The 18879-nt window shown below is 41.4% G+C and overlaps 3 protein-coding genes across 3 annotated transcripts in view; 2 read left to right on the top strand and 1 right to left on the bottom strand.

The window, feature by feature from the left end:
• The first annotated feature begins 666 nt into the window (after window positions 1–666).
• On the top strand, window positions 667–6721 carry dhrs12 (dehydrogenase/reductase (SDR family) member 12). Its single transcript, XM_079170868.1, has 10 exons — window positions 667–757; window positions 1673–1806; window positions 2977–3059; window positions 3318–3410; window positions 3948–4029; window positions 4272–4333; window positions 4414–4518; window positions 4616–4706; window positions 4927–5064; window positions 5736–6721. Exons 1-10 carry the CDS (start codon window positions 702–704, stop codon window positions 5846–5848), a joined length of 957 nt encoding a protein of 318 aa, XP_079026994.1. The 5' UTR covers window positions 667–701; the 3' UTR covers window positions 5849–6721.
• A 414-nt stretch (window positions 6722–7135) lies between these two features.
• Window positions 7136–14991, bottom strand: wdfy2 (WD repeat and FYVE domain containing 2). Its single transcript, XM_079170878.1, has 12 exons — window positions 14783–14991; window positions 13807–13874; window positions 13398–13471; window positions 12193–12247; window positions 11732–11882; window positions 11412–11524; window positions 11116–11242; window positions 10885–10990; window positions 10515–10616; window positions 10131–10261; window positions 9642–9750; window positions 7136–9345 (listed from the first exon to the last, which is right to left on the bottom strand). Exons 1-12 carry the CDS (start codon window positions 14917–14919, stop codon window positions 9316–9318), a joined length of 1203 nt encoding a protein of 400 aa, XP_079027004.1. The 5' UTR covers window positions 14920–14991; the 3' UTR covers window positions 7136–9315.
• A 3008-nt stretch (window positions 14992–17999) lies between these two features.
• Window positions 18000–18879, top strand: part of ints6 (integrator complex subunit 6) — a gene marked incomplete at its 5' end in the record, with an annotated part of 15931 nt that continues 15051 nt past the window's right edge. Inside the window, 2 exons of the mRNA XM_079170320.1 lie at window positions 18000–18110; window positions 18199–18276. Of these exons, the coding sequence (XP_079026446.1) occupies window positions 18000–18110; window positions 18199–18276 (189 nt within the window). The remainder of the gene's footprint in view (window positions 18111–18198; window positions 18277–18879) is intronic.

Below are 18879 nucleotides of genomic sequence, written 5' to 3'. Positions count from 1 at the left end.
TCTGGCGCCTTAGACCACTCGGCCATCCTGACAACTGGAGTGAGCGGCTCAACTTCTCACATAAGTACAAACGATCGTTGAGCATCGCTGTGGATTTAGGTAATAACATGTTCGTTATTCGTTATGTTCGTAGCAGTGACTTTTTTAACATAATAAAAACATTGTGCAAAATCTAGATTCTACACCCTCATTTATTACATCTGAAAACGAAACCAAAGAAGACATGAACACTATCGTTTGAGCTCCTTTATTTCTTACGACTGAGTAACTCCTCAAGTTTATTTATTCATTAGTATTATTGTGATTGATTGATATCACTCACGTGTCGTTCTCTATTTGAGACAGAACGCGTGCATGGAGACACGTGAAGAGAGTGTGTGTGTGTGTGTTTGTTTGTTATCTCGTGAAAAACAAACATGTAAATATATAAATAAATAATAAAATCATAAGGCGTGTGTCTCTTTTGAATTTGATTTCCTAGAGTAAAGAAAATGTCAAAGAAAATAAAACAATAATAAAGAATTCGCTCTTCATCCGTGTTGACGGTGATACACGAACACGTCCACCAGAGGCGCTCTAGCTTGATCCACTTCCGGTGGTGGTCGACGTTAGTCCCCGCCCAGTTCACTACGTCACCGCCCCCAGTCATTCTTATGAAACGTAAACACCGGAGAGACGAACTCACGCGCCTGTGTTCAAAGATGTCGATTTACAGGAACGCCGTTTGGTTCGTGAAGGGGCTCCAGGAGTACACCAGGTGAGTGTCGACGTGTGGCCGAACAATAGGCTCTTCTTCTCGGGGGTTCTCCTGGACTGGTTACTGGTTAACTAGCTGTGGTTACACAATACTGCACATACTAGTACTACTACAGTCAGAGGAAGAGGTAAAGGTAACAATACTACACATACTAGTACTACTGCAGTCAGACGAAGAAGTAAAGGTAACAATACTACACATACTAGTACTACTACAGTCAGAGGAAGAGGTAAAGGTAACAATACTACACATACTAGTACTACTGCAGTCAGAGGAAGAAGTAAAGGTAACAATACTACACATACTAGTACTACTGCAGTCAGAGGAAGAGGTAAAGGTAACAATACTACACATACTAGTACTACTACAGTCAGAGGAAGAGGTAAAGGTAACAATACTACACATACTAGTACTACAAAAAATATCAGCATCAAGATATAATAATAACATATATTATTATTATTATTGATGTATTAATGTGTCACTTTATCACATTTTAAAGGTGGAGCTCATTTAAATGACTTAATATACTGCTGGTAATTTAGTTAGTAATAATACATCATCATTTATTTAGATTTGTATATTTATACGTATAAATAAAAGTATAAAGTGGAAATACTCAAGTGAAGTACAAGTACCTCAAATTGTACTTACAGTGTAGTACATTCCACCACTGAAAATAGAGAGACGTCTTTTCTAGACATTCATTCATTATGTTTTATTATTTCTGACATAAAACTGAACAAAAGCAGTAAAATGTCAGCGTTCAGCAGGTGAAGGTCAGAGTTCAACGATTACTCAAGTAGATACAAACTGTGTGTGTGTGTGTGTGTGTGTGTGTGTGTGTGTGTGTGTGTGTGTGTGTGTGTGTGTGTGTGTGTGTGTGTGTGTGTGTGTGTGTGTGTGTGGTAACAGGAGTGGCTATGAAGCAGCAGCGAAGCGTTTCTGTCCCTCAGACCTGGAGGTGGACCTGAGTGGGAGGTCCTTCATGATCACAGGAGCCAACAGCGGCATCGGGAAAGCCATGGCGCAGGAAGTCTCCATCAGAGGTGAGCGTCAAACCAGGTTCTATGTGGAGGAGGAGCTGGTCTGAAGTCTGCTGGTTCAGCAGCTGATACCTCTACACCTCTTCTCAGACGTCTGGAGGTTTAGTCTGTCAGCATCCTTTGAGCTCTGCGCACCAGAGTATGAACCTGGATGAGAGCTCTTACAGGGAGCCAGTGTAGAGCACGGAGAAGGGAGGTTGTGGGAGAACTTGGGGCGATTGAACACCAGACGAGCTGCAGCTTTCTGGACGAGCTCCAGAGGTCTGATGGCCGACGCCGGGGCTCCGACAAGTAGAGAGCTGCAGTAGACCAGGAGGGAGATGGCCAGAGCCTGGATGAGGACCTGCTCCGTCTCCTCAGTGAGGAAGAGGAGAATCCTCCTGATGTTGTAGAGCAGGAATCTGCAGGAGCGAGTAACCGATGAGATGTTTGCTGAGAACGACAGCTGGTCGTCCAGGGTCACACCCAGGTTCCTCACAGTCTGAGTTGGCGTCATCACGGTCTCGTCCATGGTGATGGACGGGTCTCGGTGCGGGCAACTCTTCACCGGGAGGAACAGCAGCTCGGTTTGGTCCAGGTTGAGCTTGAGGTGGTGTGTCGTCATCCACTTCGAGATGTCAGCCAAGCACACAGTGATGCGTACCTCCACTTGAGCTCCCGTGATGTAGACAGATGTGTGTCTTCAGCTCCTTGTTTCTAAAATCAACAATCAGCTCCTTGGTTGGCAGCAGGTTGTCTGAGCTCCAGATTTATTTTCTATAGTCCAGGATTCACAAACTTTAATTGAAGAACCCTGCACTAGAGCACCAAATGTGGATTCATCCGCCGCTGAAAATAGTAGAGGAGATCTTCTGACAGCAGTGATACATGGAGAGGAGATCTTCTGACAGCAGTGATACATGGAGAGGAGATCTTCTGACAGCAGTGATACATGGAGAGGAGATCTTCTGACAGCAGTGATACATGGAGAGGAGATCTTCTTCTGACAGCAGTGATACATGGAGAGGAGATCTTCTGACAGCAGTGATACATGGAGAGGAGATCTTCTTCTGACAGCAGTGATACATGGAGAGGAGATCTTCTGACAGCAGTGATACATGGAGAGGAGGTCTTCTGACAGCAGTGAGACATGGAGAGGAGATCTTCCTCTGATGTGTGTTTGTGTGTCTGCAGGAGGAACCGTTCACATGGTCTGTAGAAACAAGAGCCGAGCAGAAGCCGCCAAAGAAGAAATCGTGGAACGGAGTAAAAACCAGGTGAGAAGTCTGCTGCTCCATTAGAGATGGATTATGTCACAAATACAAATGTTGGTGAAAGTGTTGACCTGCTGTGAGTTCACTATGACCAGATGACACTGCAGCTGCTCCTCCACAGTTCAGGACATGCTGCGTCTTTGTGCCTCCTTGATTCCTCTCCTCCTCCCGTCTCTTCCTCGCCTCCTCCTGTCTCTTCCTCGTCTTCTTCAACAGAACGTTAATTTCTTTGGTTTTCATGTTTTTCCTGTTTCTTCCCAGAACGTTCACGTCCACATCGTTGACATGTCCAGCGCCAGACAAGTGTGGGAGTTCACCCAGAGCTTCTCTGAGAGCAGCAGCGTTCACGTCCTGGTAGGTCTGTAGACCACAGAGAGTTTATAGGAAGAGGACGTCATCATGGGGACGTCTCTCGTTGGTTTGTGGACGTTTTGAAGCCTTAAGTTCAAAGATTTCGCCGTCGCTATCTTGGTTTTCTTTTGGCATCCAGTGAACAGGAAGTGACCATATGTGGACTGAGGAGGAGTGACGTAGAGACGCCGTATACGTCTCCGGTAGAGACCTGTCAATCACTGTGTAGCCCCGCCCCTAAAGCATCCCCTGCTTTATGGTCTGTTTGACTCTAAATGGACCATCATTTACTAAATGAACATCATGCTGTATTGAAGAAGACTTGAAACTAGAGATTGAGACCATAAACTCATGTTTACAATGTTTACTGAGGTAATAAATCAAGAGAGAAGTAGAGTCATTTTCTCATAGACTTCTATACAACCAGAGGAGTCGCCCCCTGGTGGACACTAGAGAGAATGCAGCTTTAACACATGAAGCAGAGGTTTGTCTCCTGGTGTAGATTCTCTTTGTTAATCTTTCTCTCTTCTTGTTCTCCAGATCAACAACGCCGGCTGTATGGTGAACCAGAGAGAACTCACCGAGGAGGGGCTGGAGAAGAACTTCGCCACAAATACACTCGGTGGGTACTTCTAAAATACTAAGATAGTACTTCAAGTACTGATTCCAAAAAAGGTTTTTTTCATCACTGTCACTTTAATCACTGAAATGTTGTGTTTTTTCTCAGAATTTTATCCCCGTCTTCCTAATTTAATTTAATGTTTGACTATAATCCTATCATTGAATAGAGAGCAGATCAAATGTGAGCGGGTGTGTGTTAGTTGTTTTGATCCTCAGCAGCAGATGTCTCTGTCCTTGTTCCAGGTACATACATCCTCACCACGGGGCTCATACCCGCCCTCAAGAAGGCTGAAGACCCGAGAGTGGTGGGTTGAATCGGACGCTTCTTCTTCTGTGAATCTTTTAGTTTTACTGGACGTATGATTGAACCTTCAGCTGCTCTCAGATCACCGTGTCGTCGGGCGGAATGCTCACACAGAAGCTCAACGTGGACGACCTCCAGTTTGAGAAGGGGGCGTTTGACGGCACCGCGGCCTACGCTCAGAACAAAGTGAGGGAGGTTCACCGCAGCACAGCCGGGCCGTCAGATGTCAGTGTGTGTTGTTGTGTTGTTGTGCTGACGTGTAGTTGTGCTGTTGTGTTCACAGAGACAGCAGGTGATCCTCACAGAGAGGTGGGCCTCTCTGCACAAAGACATTCACTTCTCCTGCATGCACCCCGGCTGGGCAGACACTCCAGGTTACTCTATTTTTATTTGTTGTATTTATTTCATCGGAGGATTATAAATTCACCTGATGATTAACAGACGTCACTGGTTTCTAAACACAGCTGAATGTGCATTAATAATAAAAGATAGATTATATTCTAAATACCAGACAAATAAAGACCTTTCACAGTAAAGCGTGAATTAAAGCCTGTGATTGGACGTCCAAGTAACGTTGTGTGTCTGTCTCTGCAGCCGTCCAGACGTCCATGCCTTCCTTCCACGCTAAGATGCAGTCCAAGCTGAGGACGGAGGTCATGGGCGCCGACACCGCGGTGTGGCTCGCTGTGTCTGCAGCCGCCACGGAGCAGCCGAGCGGACTCTTCTTCCAGGGTCAGAAACAAATCAAACCGTGAATCCTGTTTCTTTGAGGGAGTCGCAGCGTAAAACTCGTCTAATAATGTTCTGACCAGTCACGGTGTGGAAGCTCTTTCCTCTCAGGACACATGTCTTTGGGTCGAATAGTAATTTATTTGGGCGACTGTGGCTAAGTGGAGAGCAGGGCCGTCCTTCAATCAGAGGGTCGGCAGTTCGATCCGCTAGTCGCGTGTCGATGTTTCCTTGAACAAGACACTTAACCCCAAACATGTCTCCTGTAGCTGTGCCCACGGTGTGTGAATGTGATAGAATCTGAATTGTAAATCGATAAAAGCGTCTGCTAAACGACTGTAATGTAATAATTCTCTGAACACGCTAGTTAACGCTGGCTAGCATGTTTAGCAAGAACATATAAGATCCTCTCTACATGCTGCAGAGAGGACAGCTGACAGCTAGTCAAGCTTCAGAGTTGGTTAGTTAGCTAGTTAGCTAACTAGTCCATTTCCAGAGCTGGCTAGATAGCTAGCTAGCTTTTCCATATTCAGAGCAGGCTAGTTAGCTAGCTAGCTTGTCTTTCTCCAGTACTGGCGAGAAAGCTTGCTAGTTAGCTAGCTCGTCCATCTCTTTTATCTTTAAATTGATTTCTGTTTCCGTCTCTCTGAATATCTTTATTCGTGTGTTTCCAGATCGTAAAGCCGTAGCGACTCACCTCCCTCTGGCCTCCTCCCGGTCGTCTCCTCAGGAGGAGGAGAAGCTCCTCGCTGCTCTGGAGGAGTTCTCCCTCAAGTTCAAACCGTGAACGTCTCTGAATGCACCTTTCAAAATAAAACACCAAGCACTCACCAATGATTACCGTTTACATCACCACGTGGTTCTACGTACACGATGCTTTTCTACTTTTCTTTACTTTAAAGAACAAAGTTTTCTTCAGGAAAAAGAGAACAAGTCGATCAAAACGAGCTTCTTTATTTATTCTCTAGTTTAAATGAAAACGTATTTGTCAGTTAATCTCCTCGTGTTACCAGGAATTCTTGAAGAAACCGAAGAACAAATAAACCTTAAAAGTCTCGACGAGTTGAGGTAAATTTGGGCGAAACTAAAATAAAACATTCCAACTTTTCACATCAAGTTCATCTGGTCTGATGCTCCACTTCACACATGCAGCCTCACTGAGTAGTGATATATATATATACATCTCATACATATATATATGTATGTATGTATGAGGCTATATATAATATATTTAAAAGACTTGAACAGCCTCATGTTGGTGCAGATAGACGAGTCTGCTGTTTTAAATAAAGTTTGTTTTATTCTAGAATTCTAGAAAACAGGAGACGAGCTGATCGTTAAATGTATCGATCGCTTTAATGTAACTAACAAAACGCTACTTTGTATATTTAATATCTGTAAAATATATATTTAATCATCAGTGACTTCTATAACTCAGATACATCAAACACTTTTTAAATGGAAACGTAACTTTGTGTTTTTAATGTGTTCTTTGATCTCTGAGAATATGAATGTATTAATATATGAATTTAAATCAAAACATCTGATGTCATGAAGACTTTCAACTTTTCTCGTTAAAATCAACTTTCATACTTTTACTGTTTTGGACTTTTGGTCTTAAAGTAATTTGAAGATTTTATTTTTGTCAAGTTATTGATATATTTGCTTAAATATTATGATCTGATTGTTTTTTATCTCATATTCTTTTTCTAGAATATGAATGAAAAGATGAATTGTTTTGTATTTTGTTTGGTTACTTTGATGCAAATAAAGAAACTTCTGTTGATTTCACCGTTTCACTGGATCAGCTGCTGCAGTTAAAGATCACGTTACAGCTGTTAATGCTGAATATGGTTTTAATAATAACTTCACACTGCACACACGGTAAAGAGTCTTTACATCATCACCAGTCTTAATGTGTTATTTACTATTTTATAAAAAGGTCATTTCATCTATTTCTTCTCTACATAACGGTTCCGTGTTCACAAACTTTAAAGGTTTATTTATTTCATATTTATGATTTCTGCTTTAAAGGTGATTCTGACCAACGAGACAACAAAGACTCCTGATTGGTCGAGGAGGTGACCCCGCCTCTTTTATTACGTCACGTTACATCGACAAAAAAAACACACAAACACATCAGAACGATACATTTATGAATGAATTTACAGGATCACAGGATCACATCTGCAGCTGATTTTATTGGAAATGTTAGAAAAACACCTTAAAACTAAAAACATAAATTAGAAGCTGGTCTGCAAAAAACAACAACTATGATACGTAGTTAAAGAGCTCGTGTGTTTGATTACTGTAGTAAAGGTGATGACAGTAAACGGTGGATATAATCGGACCTTTATGAATGTTTAATGTGATGAATAGAAACATAAACTTTTTATTTACTGTTCCATCTGATCATTAAAGCACAAACAACATAATCACAAATACAAAATAAAAAAATCATATTTTCTCTTCACAGCAGCGATTCGAGTCGTATTTTTCTTCTTGATTTCAGTGCAACGACATAAAAAATAAAACACAAAAGTTAAATGTTCATTTGTTTCCTCTCATGTGAACGTGAATAATGAATCATCTCCTGACACACGAGGACCAGCATGCACTCTGATTGGTTCATAAACACACTGTGTGTTCTTACATCATCGGTGATGACATCACCTCTTCGTGACATCACTCTGTAGTTTTCTGTGAACTGAGAGAAAGAAATCTTTTTCCAAAGCTCTGAGGTTCAGTTGCTCGTTAGATATAAAGACACTTTGTAACCGTTTAGAAGGACGTTACTGGTACCGGACCGGGATGTTACTGGTACCGGACCGGATGGAACTGGTACCGGACCGGGATGTTACTGGTACCGGTTCTCTCGACCAGAACAACACAGTGAAGACGAAGCGAAGCACCGGAAACCGGGATCGAACCTGCGACTGATTCAGTCCGACCGTCAGCATTTAAAGAGACAGTAGTGAAGCTTAGAAGTGGGTTATATGTTGTACTTGTACACAGTCGGTGTACTACCAGACTCCATTCATGTAAACAGTGATTTAACCTCTCAGAACTCAGGAGTCACTGCTCTACTGCTGAAGCTCAGCGAGTCTTTAAAACACTGAAGTCTCTGAACATCTCAGACTCACTAACAGATGGAGGCAGCAGAGCAGCTCCTGAGTTCTGAGGGTGAACCTGTTCACATGGAGTCTGGTGTCTGTAGAGATCAGAGAACAGCTTCAGTTCACCGTCATGAAGGTAAAGAGGAGAACATGTTCTAAATAGAACGTTCACTTAAACTCATATAGAATCTTTTAGGAGTCTAAAATACGTCCACAGCAGAACATCTACTGAAGTACAACATACAAACATCACGTCCGTCTCGTTAAAGAGCTGCAGAGAGACTTTGATCAGCTCATGAGCACCATCTACAGGACAGACCTGCAACCGCTTCTAGTGCTGACGCCTGCATTGAACTGAACGTTTACATGTTAAACTCTAGTGAACCCCGTCTCCACCTGAAGGGGGCGCTGGTCTGCAGCCGGATGAAGGTGATTGAGTGGAAAGCAAAAATAGAAAGCAAAAATAAATGCTTCACTTCCTGTTTCCAGGAGGAAGCAGAAAGAAACGCTTCACTTCCTGTTTCCAGGAGGAAGCAGAAAGAAACGCTTCACTTCCTGTTTCCAGGAGGAAGCAGAAAGAAACGCTTCACTTCCTGTTTCCAGGAGGAAGCAGAAAGAAACGCTTCACTTCCTGTTTCCAGGAGGAAGCCGGCAGGAATGCGTGAAAATGAAGGAGTCCACTCCTCAACTTTAAACTCTTAAGAGAATCCACCTGTCACTCAAACACCCACCGGTCTGTGGCCTGGTGTCAACAGAGACCTGTCCTGCTTCAGAGTCCTGCAGAGTCCGACAGAGTCCTACAGGGTCCTATAGAGTCCCACAGAGTTCTGTAGAGTCCTGTAGAGTCCCACAGAGTCCTGTAGAGTTCTGTAGAGTCCTACAGAGTCCCGCAGAGTCCCGTAGAGTTCTGTAGAATCCCACAGAGTCCCGCAGAGTCCTGTAGAGTTCTGTAGAGTCCCACAGAGTCCTACAGAGTCCCGCAGAGTCCCGTAGAGTTCTGTAGAGTCCCACAGAGTCCTCGCTGATGAGCAGCTGGTAAATAAGATCCAGATGACGTGGATATCGATGGATGTGCCCCCCTCTCTCTCTCTCTCTCTCTCAGACCGCCTCCCTGGCACCGCCCCGGTCTTTGGTGAACTCAGGACACCACAGGACTCATGTCCCACAGCTGTGGACAGACAGGAGACACATTTCTGCTCATTCATGAGATGAGAAATTAAAAACATCTACGTCTGTAGAATTTAAATATGGTTTGTTTTTGGATCCGACGCTCGTAACGACGTCACCAACACGTCTTATCTGAGAATACTACGGACAATACTACTGTTAAATACTAGATTAAATACTGTGAAATACTACAGTTAAATACTAGATTAAATACTGTTAAATACTACAGTTAAATACTAGATATAATACTAGATATAATACTAGATATAATACTAGATATAATACTCCCGTCCAGACCTTGAGGACCTTGTCGGTTCCAGAGGTCAGCAGGTTGCCGGTGGTCGGCTCGTAGTGCATGTAGACGATGCCGTGTTTGCTGTCGTGGAAAGTGACCGTTGGGGCTCGACTACGAGACACAAAGGGGAGGAGCTTAACTTGTGACATCAGAGCGGTTCAGAGTGAGACGGTGACAGACAGACAGGTACTCATGACTAACAGACAGACAGACAGACAGACAGACAGACAGACAGACAGACAGACAGACAGACAGACAGGCAGACAGGCAGACAGGCATACAGACAGTCAGACAGACAGACAGACAGACAGACAGACAGACAGACAGACAGACAGACAGACAGACAGACAGACAGACAGGCATACAGACAGACAGACAGACAGGCAGACAGGCAGACAGACAGACAGACAGGCAGACAGACAGACAGACAGGCAGACAGGCATACAGACAGTCAGACAGGCAGACAGACTAACAGTCAGTCAGGTACTCACTCCTCGTCGCTGATGGACTCGCTGCAGCTGTCACACACTCGCACCTCGAACTCGAAGCCCATGAGCGGGATGGTGGAGCGTCTGGACGAACACTTACCGCACACGGCCTGACCGCACTTCCTGCAGTGATGCTGAGGAAACACAGGAGGAAGGAAACTCACTTCCTACTTCCTGGAGGGGTTAGCGGTAGCTTAGCAACAGGTGGACCAACGCATCCCAAATTAAGTCCAATAAAACAGAAATACAACTTTAAATGATATATATACATACATATACATACACTTCTGTCTCATGATTTATAATTATGGAACATTTAAAAGAGAAGAAGAAGGAGAAGGAGGAGGAGGAGGAGGAGGAGGAGGAGGAGGAGGAGGAGGGTGTAACCTGTCTGAGGCCGATCTTCTTACTGTCCCACATCTGTTTGAAGTTCCAGAAGAACGGCTGCTCACACTTCTGACACGAGTCGCTGTCCAACCACTCTGGAGTCTGAGACACATTTAATACTTTACACACAATATATATATATATATATACACAGTATTATATATATATATATATATATATATATATATAAATAAAGCAGCATTTTACAAAAGTTAAATATGTCAAATAGAACATTTTGACCAGTTAAATAATAAATGATTAAATAAACATTCTTTATAGAGAGATGACGATATTAATGTTAATCTCATATCTCAAGTTTCCTCCTCCTCCTCCTCCTCCTCCTCCTCCTCCTCCTCCTCCTCCTCCTCACCTCTTGTCTCGTTACGTCCATGTTCCAGATGACGATGCTTCCGTCTGAGCTGCAGGAGATCAGCTGACGAGTGTGTGAAGCGTAACACAGACCCTGAACCTTATCACTGCGCGCACACACACACACACACACACACACACACACACACACACAGACACACACACACACACACATGAATAACCGCTGCAGTATGAGACGTTCAGGGACACAGCGGACGTCTGGGTTTCTTACTTGTGTCCCTGCAGTTCGATGGCGGTTCCTTTACGGCCTCCGATGTCCCACATGATGATGGAGTGATCCGAGCTGCCGGAGAACAGAACCCTCTGGACCGGGTCCCAACACAGAGCCGTCACGTTACCTACACACACACACACACACACACACACACACAGTTAAATCAGAGTTATGAGCATGACGCCTTCAGGTACTCGATCATTTATCTTATTGAAATATTGTGCAAAACCCAGCTGTTGCAGCTCATGTTCTGTAGAGTGTGTGTGTGTGTGTGTGTGTGTGTGTGTGTGTACCAGTGTGGCCCTTGAAGGTGGTCACCAGGCTGCAGCTGTCCTGCTCCAGCTTCAGGATGGTCACCTGACCCGACTGGTCTCCTACGAAGGCGTGTCTGGTCTCCACGTCGAACCGGGGACAGAATTAAGGTCCATGAAGAAGAAGAAACCGCTGATTTTATTGCTATGCTAAGGTTAGCATGTGGAGGCTAGCAGGCTGAGGCCTGAAGCTTCCTTCAGCACAGCACGCCTGATGTTAGCTCTTCCACTAGCTAACTGTGAGCTAATCTCAGCGTCTGTAGTGTTGAACTGGACTGTTGTCACATAGAGTCAGAGGATACTGGAGGCCGGACACCCAGGCGGCGGTGCGGTGCGTCCCCAGCTGCTGGCCGCTCTCTGAGCAGTGCCAGTTGAAGCTTTTGTCCTGACCGGTGCTCAGAAGCCACTCCATCTCCAACACAAACAGCACCACCGTGACCCTGCCCTGATGGGCTGTACACACACACACACACACACACACACACACACACACACACACACACACACACACACACACACACACACACACACACACACACACACACACACACACACACACACACACACACACACAGTGTCAACAATTTAAAACGGTGTATAATCAACATGTTAAGCCTGCAGAACTGGACAGAAATAACTAAAAGCATCCTTCAGGTGTAGAGAATCATAAAGAGCTGAAGTCAGGATCTTATCCTCAGAGGTGATGAATTCCTTTTATTGATTCCAACATGTTTTCTGAGTCGCAACACACTTCCTGTCTCACCCTGGTAGGTGCTGGCTGGGGTCATCTTGTTGTAGTCTTCTGACAGGATGAACTCCTGAAAGACAGGAAGTGGTCATAAAGCATCTTTATGTTACTCTGTTTTAATTTCAGCCAATCATCAGATTCCTCCATTTACACTCTTTTTTAAGATCCACCAGAGGGGCGTTCACTGACCTGTTTTATAATCAGACACCAGTCTGGTGTTAAACACAGACTGTATTTCAGACATCTAAGCTGAAACACTTTGACTTCCTGCATGGGAACAGGAAGTGATAAAACGCTGAGTCATGTCTGGGTTCAGGACTCATTCCTGCAGGACTCGCTTTGCAGAAAGATACAAATGTAAATGACTAGAACTAGAACTAAAACTAGAACTAGAAGTAGAAGTAGAACTTCTGAGGTTGCTCTGACATGAAGAGACTTTGTTGTTGGAACAACAAACTAACTCCCACTGAAGCAGCGAGTGGACGTTAATAAACACTCTGCATGTTATCATATTGTTATGTTATTACATTGTTATGTTATTATATTGTTATGTTATCATATTGTTATGTTATTACATTGTTATGTTATTATATTGTTATGTTATTACATTGTTATGTTATCATATTGTTATGTTATCACATTGTTATGTTATTACATTGTTATGTTATTACATTGTAATGTTATTATATTGTTATGTTATTACATTGTTATGTTATTATATTGTTATGTTATTACATTGTTATGTTATCATATTGTTATGTTATCACATTGTTATGTTATTACATTGTTATGTTATTACATTGTTATGTTATATTGTTATGTTATTACATTGTTATGTTATTACATTGTTATGTTATCATATTGTTATGTTATTACATTGTTATGTTATCATATTGTTATTTTATTACATTGTTATGTTATTATATTGTTATGTTATTACATTGTTATGTTATCATATTGTTAGGTTATCACATTGTTATGTTATTACATTGTTATGTTATATTGTTATGTTATTACATTGTTATGTTATTACATTGTTATGTTATCATATTGTTATGTTATTACATTGTTATGTTATCATATTGTTATGTTATCACATTGTTATGTTATTACATTGTTATGTTATTACATTGTTATGTTATCATATTGTTATGTTATTACATTGTTATGTTATTACATTGTTATGTTATTATACATGTATAACAGAGCGTTGGACTCACACAGATAGACCCGGTGTCCATCCCCACCGACAGCCTCCTGGTCTCTGGGTTAAAGGACATGCAGGAGCACGACGCTGGACACACACAGGAACAAGAGGTTATTGTTATTGTTTGACACGTACAGAAAAACAACAACGATATGTTTGAATATGGACTAATACTGAGACAGATATTGATGTTTTTAATCAACAGGGAGCTGCAGGAAAGAATCCCAAAACCCAGAAATGTTTCTGGTTAGAAGTCTGAAATAAGTTCTGTGTTTAATACAAAGCGTTTCATTCTCTGAATATAAAATAGGTCAGTGAACGCCCCTCTGGTGGATCTTAAAAAGAGTGTAAATGACTTCAGGAGCTCAGACCTGAATCAAACAGAACAGACACAATGCAGACCAGTGAGCAGCACTACTTACTGGTCAGCGTGTGGTAGACACTGGGCCAGTACTGACCGCTGTCTCTCTTCAGCCATACCCGGATCGTCCTGTGGAGGGAAACCAGAATGTTTTAGAGCCGTCATGGTGTCTAATGTCCACCAGGGGGCGACTCCTCTGGTTGTATAGAAGTCTATGAGAAAATGACTCTACTTCTCTCTTGATTTATTACCTCAGTAAACATTGTAAACATGAGTTTATGGTCTCAATCTCTAGTTTCAAGTCTTCTTCAATACAGCATGATGTTCATTTAGTAAATGATGGTCCATTTAGAGTCACACAGACCATAAAGCAGGGTATGCTTTAGGGGCGGGGCTACACAGTGATTGACAGGTCTCTACCAGAGAATAAACTGAATAGAATAAAACCTACTTGGCATTAAACCCGATTCTAAATACACATATTCAAAAAAAAACAGGGGTGTTCTGGGTAAAGTAACTGAGAATACAGGAAACACAACCTTTGAACACGTGAAGGATCTCACACACACACACACACACACACACACACACACACACACACACACACACACACACACACACACACAATAAAAAAGGCTCTTATTCTAACTATAGTGACCGTGTTTGGGGTCCCGAACCCAAGGTTGAGAAACTGCTCAGAGTGGTTTTCTTTTATGAAAAAAGTGATCAGAGGCAGCAGTTAAACCTGATCACTAACATATGTTACCTGGTTAATAGTATAATAAATGTCAGCTGACACTTTTATAGAAACGTTAGCAGATGTTTTCTTATTTAGCTATAAACATATACCTATCTATATATATTATAAATTTAAAATAATATATATAAATGACGGACCGGAGACCTTGTTGTTGTGGAGAAACCCCGGCCAGGTTGACCGTAATAAAGACGGATTTGGAGCTCTTTTCTCGGACTCTCACCTGTCCTCCGACACGCTGAATAAAGCCAGATTTGGAGCTCTTTTCTCGGACTCTCACCTGTCCTCCGACACGCTGATGACTCCGTCCTCCTTGGGGATGATGACCGCGGTGCTAACGACATCTTGGAAAGCCTCGATCTGGCTCAGCAGACATGGCGTCCGAGCCTGCGGATGAGGTTGAATTTCGGCCGCCATGAGTCGGTGGTCCGACGGTCCGACGGCGATGTAGCTGCTAGCTAGCTAAGCTAAGCTAGCTGTCAGCGGTGTTGTGACGGTGGCCCAGTCACCTGACAACACACACACCCGCTTACACACAAAGCATTTCCGGTCTACAAAATAAAACTTCCGATTGAACGTTTTAAAATGAGATAAAATAAAATAAAATAATCATTTATTATTCCCGCAGTGGAGAAATGTACAGGATTACAGCAGCATAGTGGATACATGGTAAAAAATAAGATCAAAACAATTATAAATAAGTAAATAATTAATAATAATAAAACTGTAATAATAATAAAACAGTAAAAAATATTTAGAATTTAGAATTTCTTCTATTATTAATTTGATACTGTATTCATATATTTTTTTAAATGGCTATATATTTATAGATATAATTTCCATACGTAATCATTAATGTGAGTGTGTGAATTTATTTATTTACTTTATTAAAATTGGATTAAATGTTTCCTTTTTATTATTTTAGTTATATTAATTAATAATATTTATGACACAATCTGTAAATTACTTAAAGAAATATTTAAGTTAACGTATCATTATCATGTTTATTATTACCCTTTTTTCTACATTACATGTCTATTTTTGATCTCTACTAAATGTACTTTTGTAAGAGGGGAAATGTTTATGTATCTAACATATTGTGTGTCATGTTTTTTTCAATTAAAAAAATCTTTACCAAATAATTTAATTCAATATAAATGTTGTTATGATTCAGTCAAGTATAACTTTCAGCAACGTTAAAGGTCGAATTCAGCCTGCTTTTATGTTGAAAGCAAACAAAAGGAAGTCTTATTTTGGTAGTTCCTGGTAGCTTCATACAGTGCGGTGACGTCCCACTGACAGTAGTCATTCAACAGACAACAACATTTCCGGTAATTATTTTCAGAATAAAACACTTTCTGACACTTGGTTTTGATCCAATCGAAATAAGTTAATGTCTTCAAACAAAAAGATAAAAAAGAATATCTATTGAGATCTATTGAGTACTAACATCAGAAAACATAACTATATGAAACATTATATATTTGTACCTCTGTAGGCTGTTTACAAAAAGTTGTGAAACTTGAGGACTATTATATCCGGTCACATGTTGCCTGGACTTCAGAATAAAGGTCTGAAATGTCTTACAAATTAAATTTAAAAGCAAGGTCATTTGTTTTACTACGACTACTACTACTACTACTACTACTACTATATAACCGGTTGGTTCACACTGACAATTAATACCATTGTAATTGTGTACAACGTTGCCCTCTAGGTACCATTACCATCTAACTACATGCTTTTATTCTGAAAGAACGTGTCAGTCACAAACCGGAAAACGAATTGTTTGTGTTTGTGTGTGTCCGTGTGAGTGTGTGTGAGTGTATCTGTACGTGTGTTTCTATGTGTGCGTGTCTCTGTCTGTGTGTGTGAGCGTGGATATGTGTGCGTGTGTCTGTGTGTCTGTGTGTGTGAGTGTATGTAAGTGTATCTGTATGTGTGTGTCTATGTGTGCGTGTCTCTGTCTGTGTGTGAGTGTGTCTCTGTGTGTCTGTGTGTATGTAAGTGTGTCTGTATGTGTGTGTGTGTGAGTGTGTGTCAGTAGTCCCTCCTCCTCTTTGCCACCGGATGGTTTCCTCTTATTTTTTGCGGAAGTGATGATATTTTTCCAAGGAGCTACAATTATGGAAATTATATTGCACAAGGTTGGGTGTCATGTGTCATTTGAAGCTTGTGGACCGTATAATCACCCGGTGTGATGTGAAGCAGCTGAGACATTTAGTTTCACATGCTTTTATTGTGAAGCCTCGTCTCTAAAGTTAACAAACGATGAGGCTGATAGAAGAATCAGGAAATCAACACTTAAAGCAAAAATAATGATAATGATAATAATAATCACACTAATAATGAAAGATGTTCTTGCCTTCTTATCAAACATAAACAACCCTCTGCTTCACAGCCTCCCCTGTAGTTGAGACATCGTATGTGACATAACTCGTGTCTGATGGGAAACAACGACAGAAGTCTGTCTGAATCTCACTTATTGAATCATAAATGACACAATTTTCATTTATTATCTTCCAGCGAGTATGTAGGTTAAGAAAGACAAAGTGATGCCATCTCATAGAGCGGGATGTGCGCATGTCAGAGACTATTCAGACTATTTCTTGTCTTCTTTTTTTTTGGTCACGTGCCACAGTGTCAACGACTACTTTCTGTGTACTCTTAGGTGCAATCCTGGTTTCATATGTCACTGTTGTTTTTTAATATATAGATCTTTAGTTTTATCTCTTTAGTCTTTATTGGGTGTTGTCGGTCACAGAAGCCTCCGCCCGTGCATGGGATGAAGTAAATGTGGATGACGTAATCATCCACATTCTTAAATAATATGTTCCACCCACATATGTTGTATTCTTTCCCATATAACGCATGTACAGGACATTTTCCTCGCATTCCTGCCTCTTGCGCATGCGCATTTTAGAGGACCTCAGCTTTAGAAACCTTATATGAATATGGTAATGAGCTGGCTTTCAGACAGCCAATGGAGGAAGCGGAGTTTTTTTTTTTTCCGGAACACGTGACGGTGACAGACCTTCTTGCTTTGGGAGGGTAGGATGAGAGGGGGCGTGGTCTATCTGCGGAGCTTCTGCTAAAACACCACAGAAGAAGACAAGCGCAGTCAGTGTAGGGCACACTATGAGGGGGCAACTTTTATCACTATGAAACTTAGGAATAATCGCAAAAATATGGTAAAAAAATCAAAATCCCTCGTGAATCCATAACCTGTCCCTTTTAGGGTTTTTTGTAGTTTAGTTCGCCCGATAAAAGGGCTTCTACACTCACTATTCTTTACACTTTTCTTTTTTTGTGGAAAAGAATGTGTGAGAGACAGTTAGCGAGCTAATGCTAGCTAGCTAGCTTTGAGCTAACTAGCTAGCTGAGAGAGAGAGAGAGGGGGTGATACGGCTAGGAGACACACAGAGAGGCGGAAGGAGAACAAAAGATTTTTTTTTTTGTGTTTTTTGTGTCATGCAGAACGTGTCGTTACCACCACAATGCCCGTGTTACTTTTCCTGATAGACACGTCTGCGTCTATGAACCAGCGCACCCATCTGGGCACTACCTTTCTGGACGTAGCAAAAGGCGCGGTTGAGACTTTTATGAAGGTATACTGTAAGAGACGACTTGATATCCTTCCGCCGCCGTCCTCGAACCGATGATTTGTGGGTAAATAACTGTCTACTGTCTCCACAGCTCAGAGGCAGAGATCCGGCCAGCCGAGGAGACCGGTACATGTTGGTCAATTTTGAAGACGTTCCGTTCGGGATAAAGGTAGAGTTTTTCTTGTTTTGTTTTTTTTTCTCGTCTTTGCTTTTTAAAGGTGTCCACAACCTCCCTGATCACCACATTACATTATTCTATAGAGAGGAAGGCAACAAACCCAATAAATAGATCTCTCCAGGAGGAGCTGCTCATACCCCCCTTTTTTTTAAAAAACATGGCCGACATTTTGTTTCAGTGTGAAGCCGCAAGGAACTCTGGGTATTATTTATAGAGCGAGGAGGGTGACAGATAATAAGATTCTATTAAAGTTATCTTTAGTGTCTTTACTAAAGTTTAATATATTCATCAGAGAATAGTTTACACATTAAAAAAGTATAAATATATATTTATGTAAATTATATATATATATATATATATATTAGAGATAATTCATCCTTATTAAACTTTACCTCCAAAAGTATTTAACTATATATATTTAAATATATTAAAACTTAATTTCCTTATTTTTCTCTTCCAGTTTACCAGAAATTATATTATTTTTCGGAATCCTAGAGAAGGATCAGAAATAAAGCAGAATTTATTTTTTTATTTATCAAAAACGAGTTTCAATGAAAGTCTCCTTTTCCAGCAATACTTATTCCATATGTATAT

The sequence above is a fragment of the Pholis gunnellus genome, assembly GCF_910591455.1.
Source record: "Pholis gunnellus genome assembly, chromosome: 12".
Classification (NCBI taxonomy): Eukaryota; Metazoa; Chordata; class Actinopteri; order Perciformes; family Pholidae; genus Pholis; species Pholis gunnellus.
This window is presented reverse-complemented; position numbering and strand designations above follow the sequence as displayed.

Coding starts and splice junctions, on each gene's coding strand:
- dhrs12 (XM_079170868.1), top strand. CDS start 702: ATGTCGATTTACAGGAACGCCGTTTGGTTCGTGAAGGGGCTCCAGGAG. Junction 4,030..4,271: donor CTTCGCCACAAATACACTCG/GTGGGTACTTCT, acceptor TCCTTGTTCCAG/GTACATACATCCTCACCACG. Junction 4,519..4,615: donor CGGCCTACGCTCAGAACAAA/GTGAGGGAGGTT, acceptor TTGTGTTCACAG/AGACAGCAGGTGATCCTCAC.
- wdfy2 (XM_079170878.1), bottom strand. CDS start 14,919: ATGGCGGCCGAAATTCAACCTCATCCGCAGGCTCGGACGCCATGTCTG. Junction 13,875..14,782: donor ATCAGCGTGTCGGAGGACAG/GTGAGAGTCCGA, acceptor TTCCCTCCACAG/GACGATCCGGGTATGGCTGA. Junction 12,248..13,397: donor TGGACACCGGGTCTATCTGT/GTGAGTCCAACG, acceptor CCTGTCTTTCAG/GAGTTCATCCTGTCAGAAGA.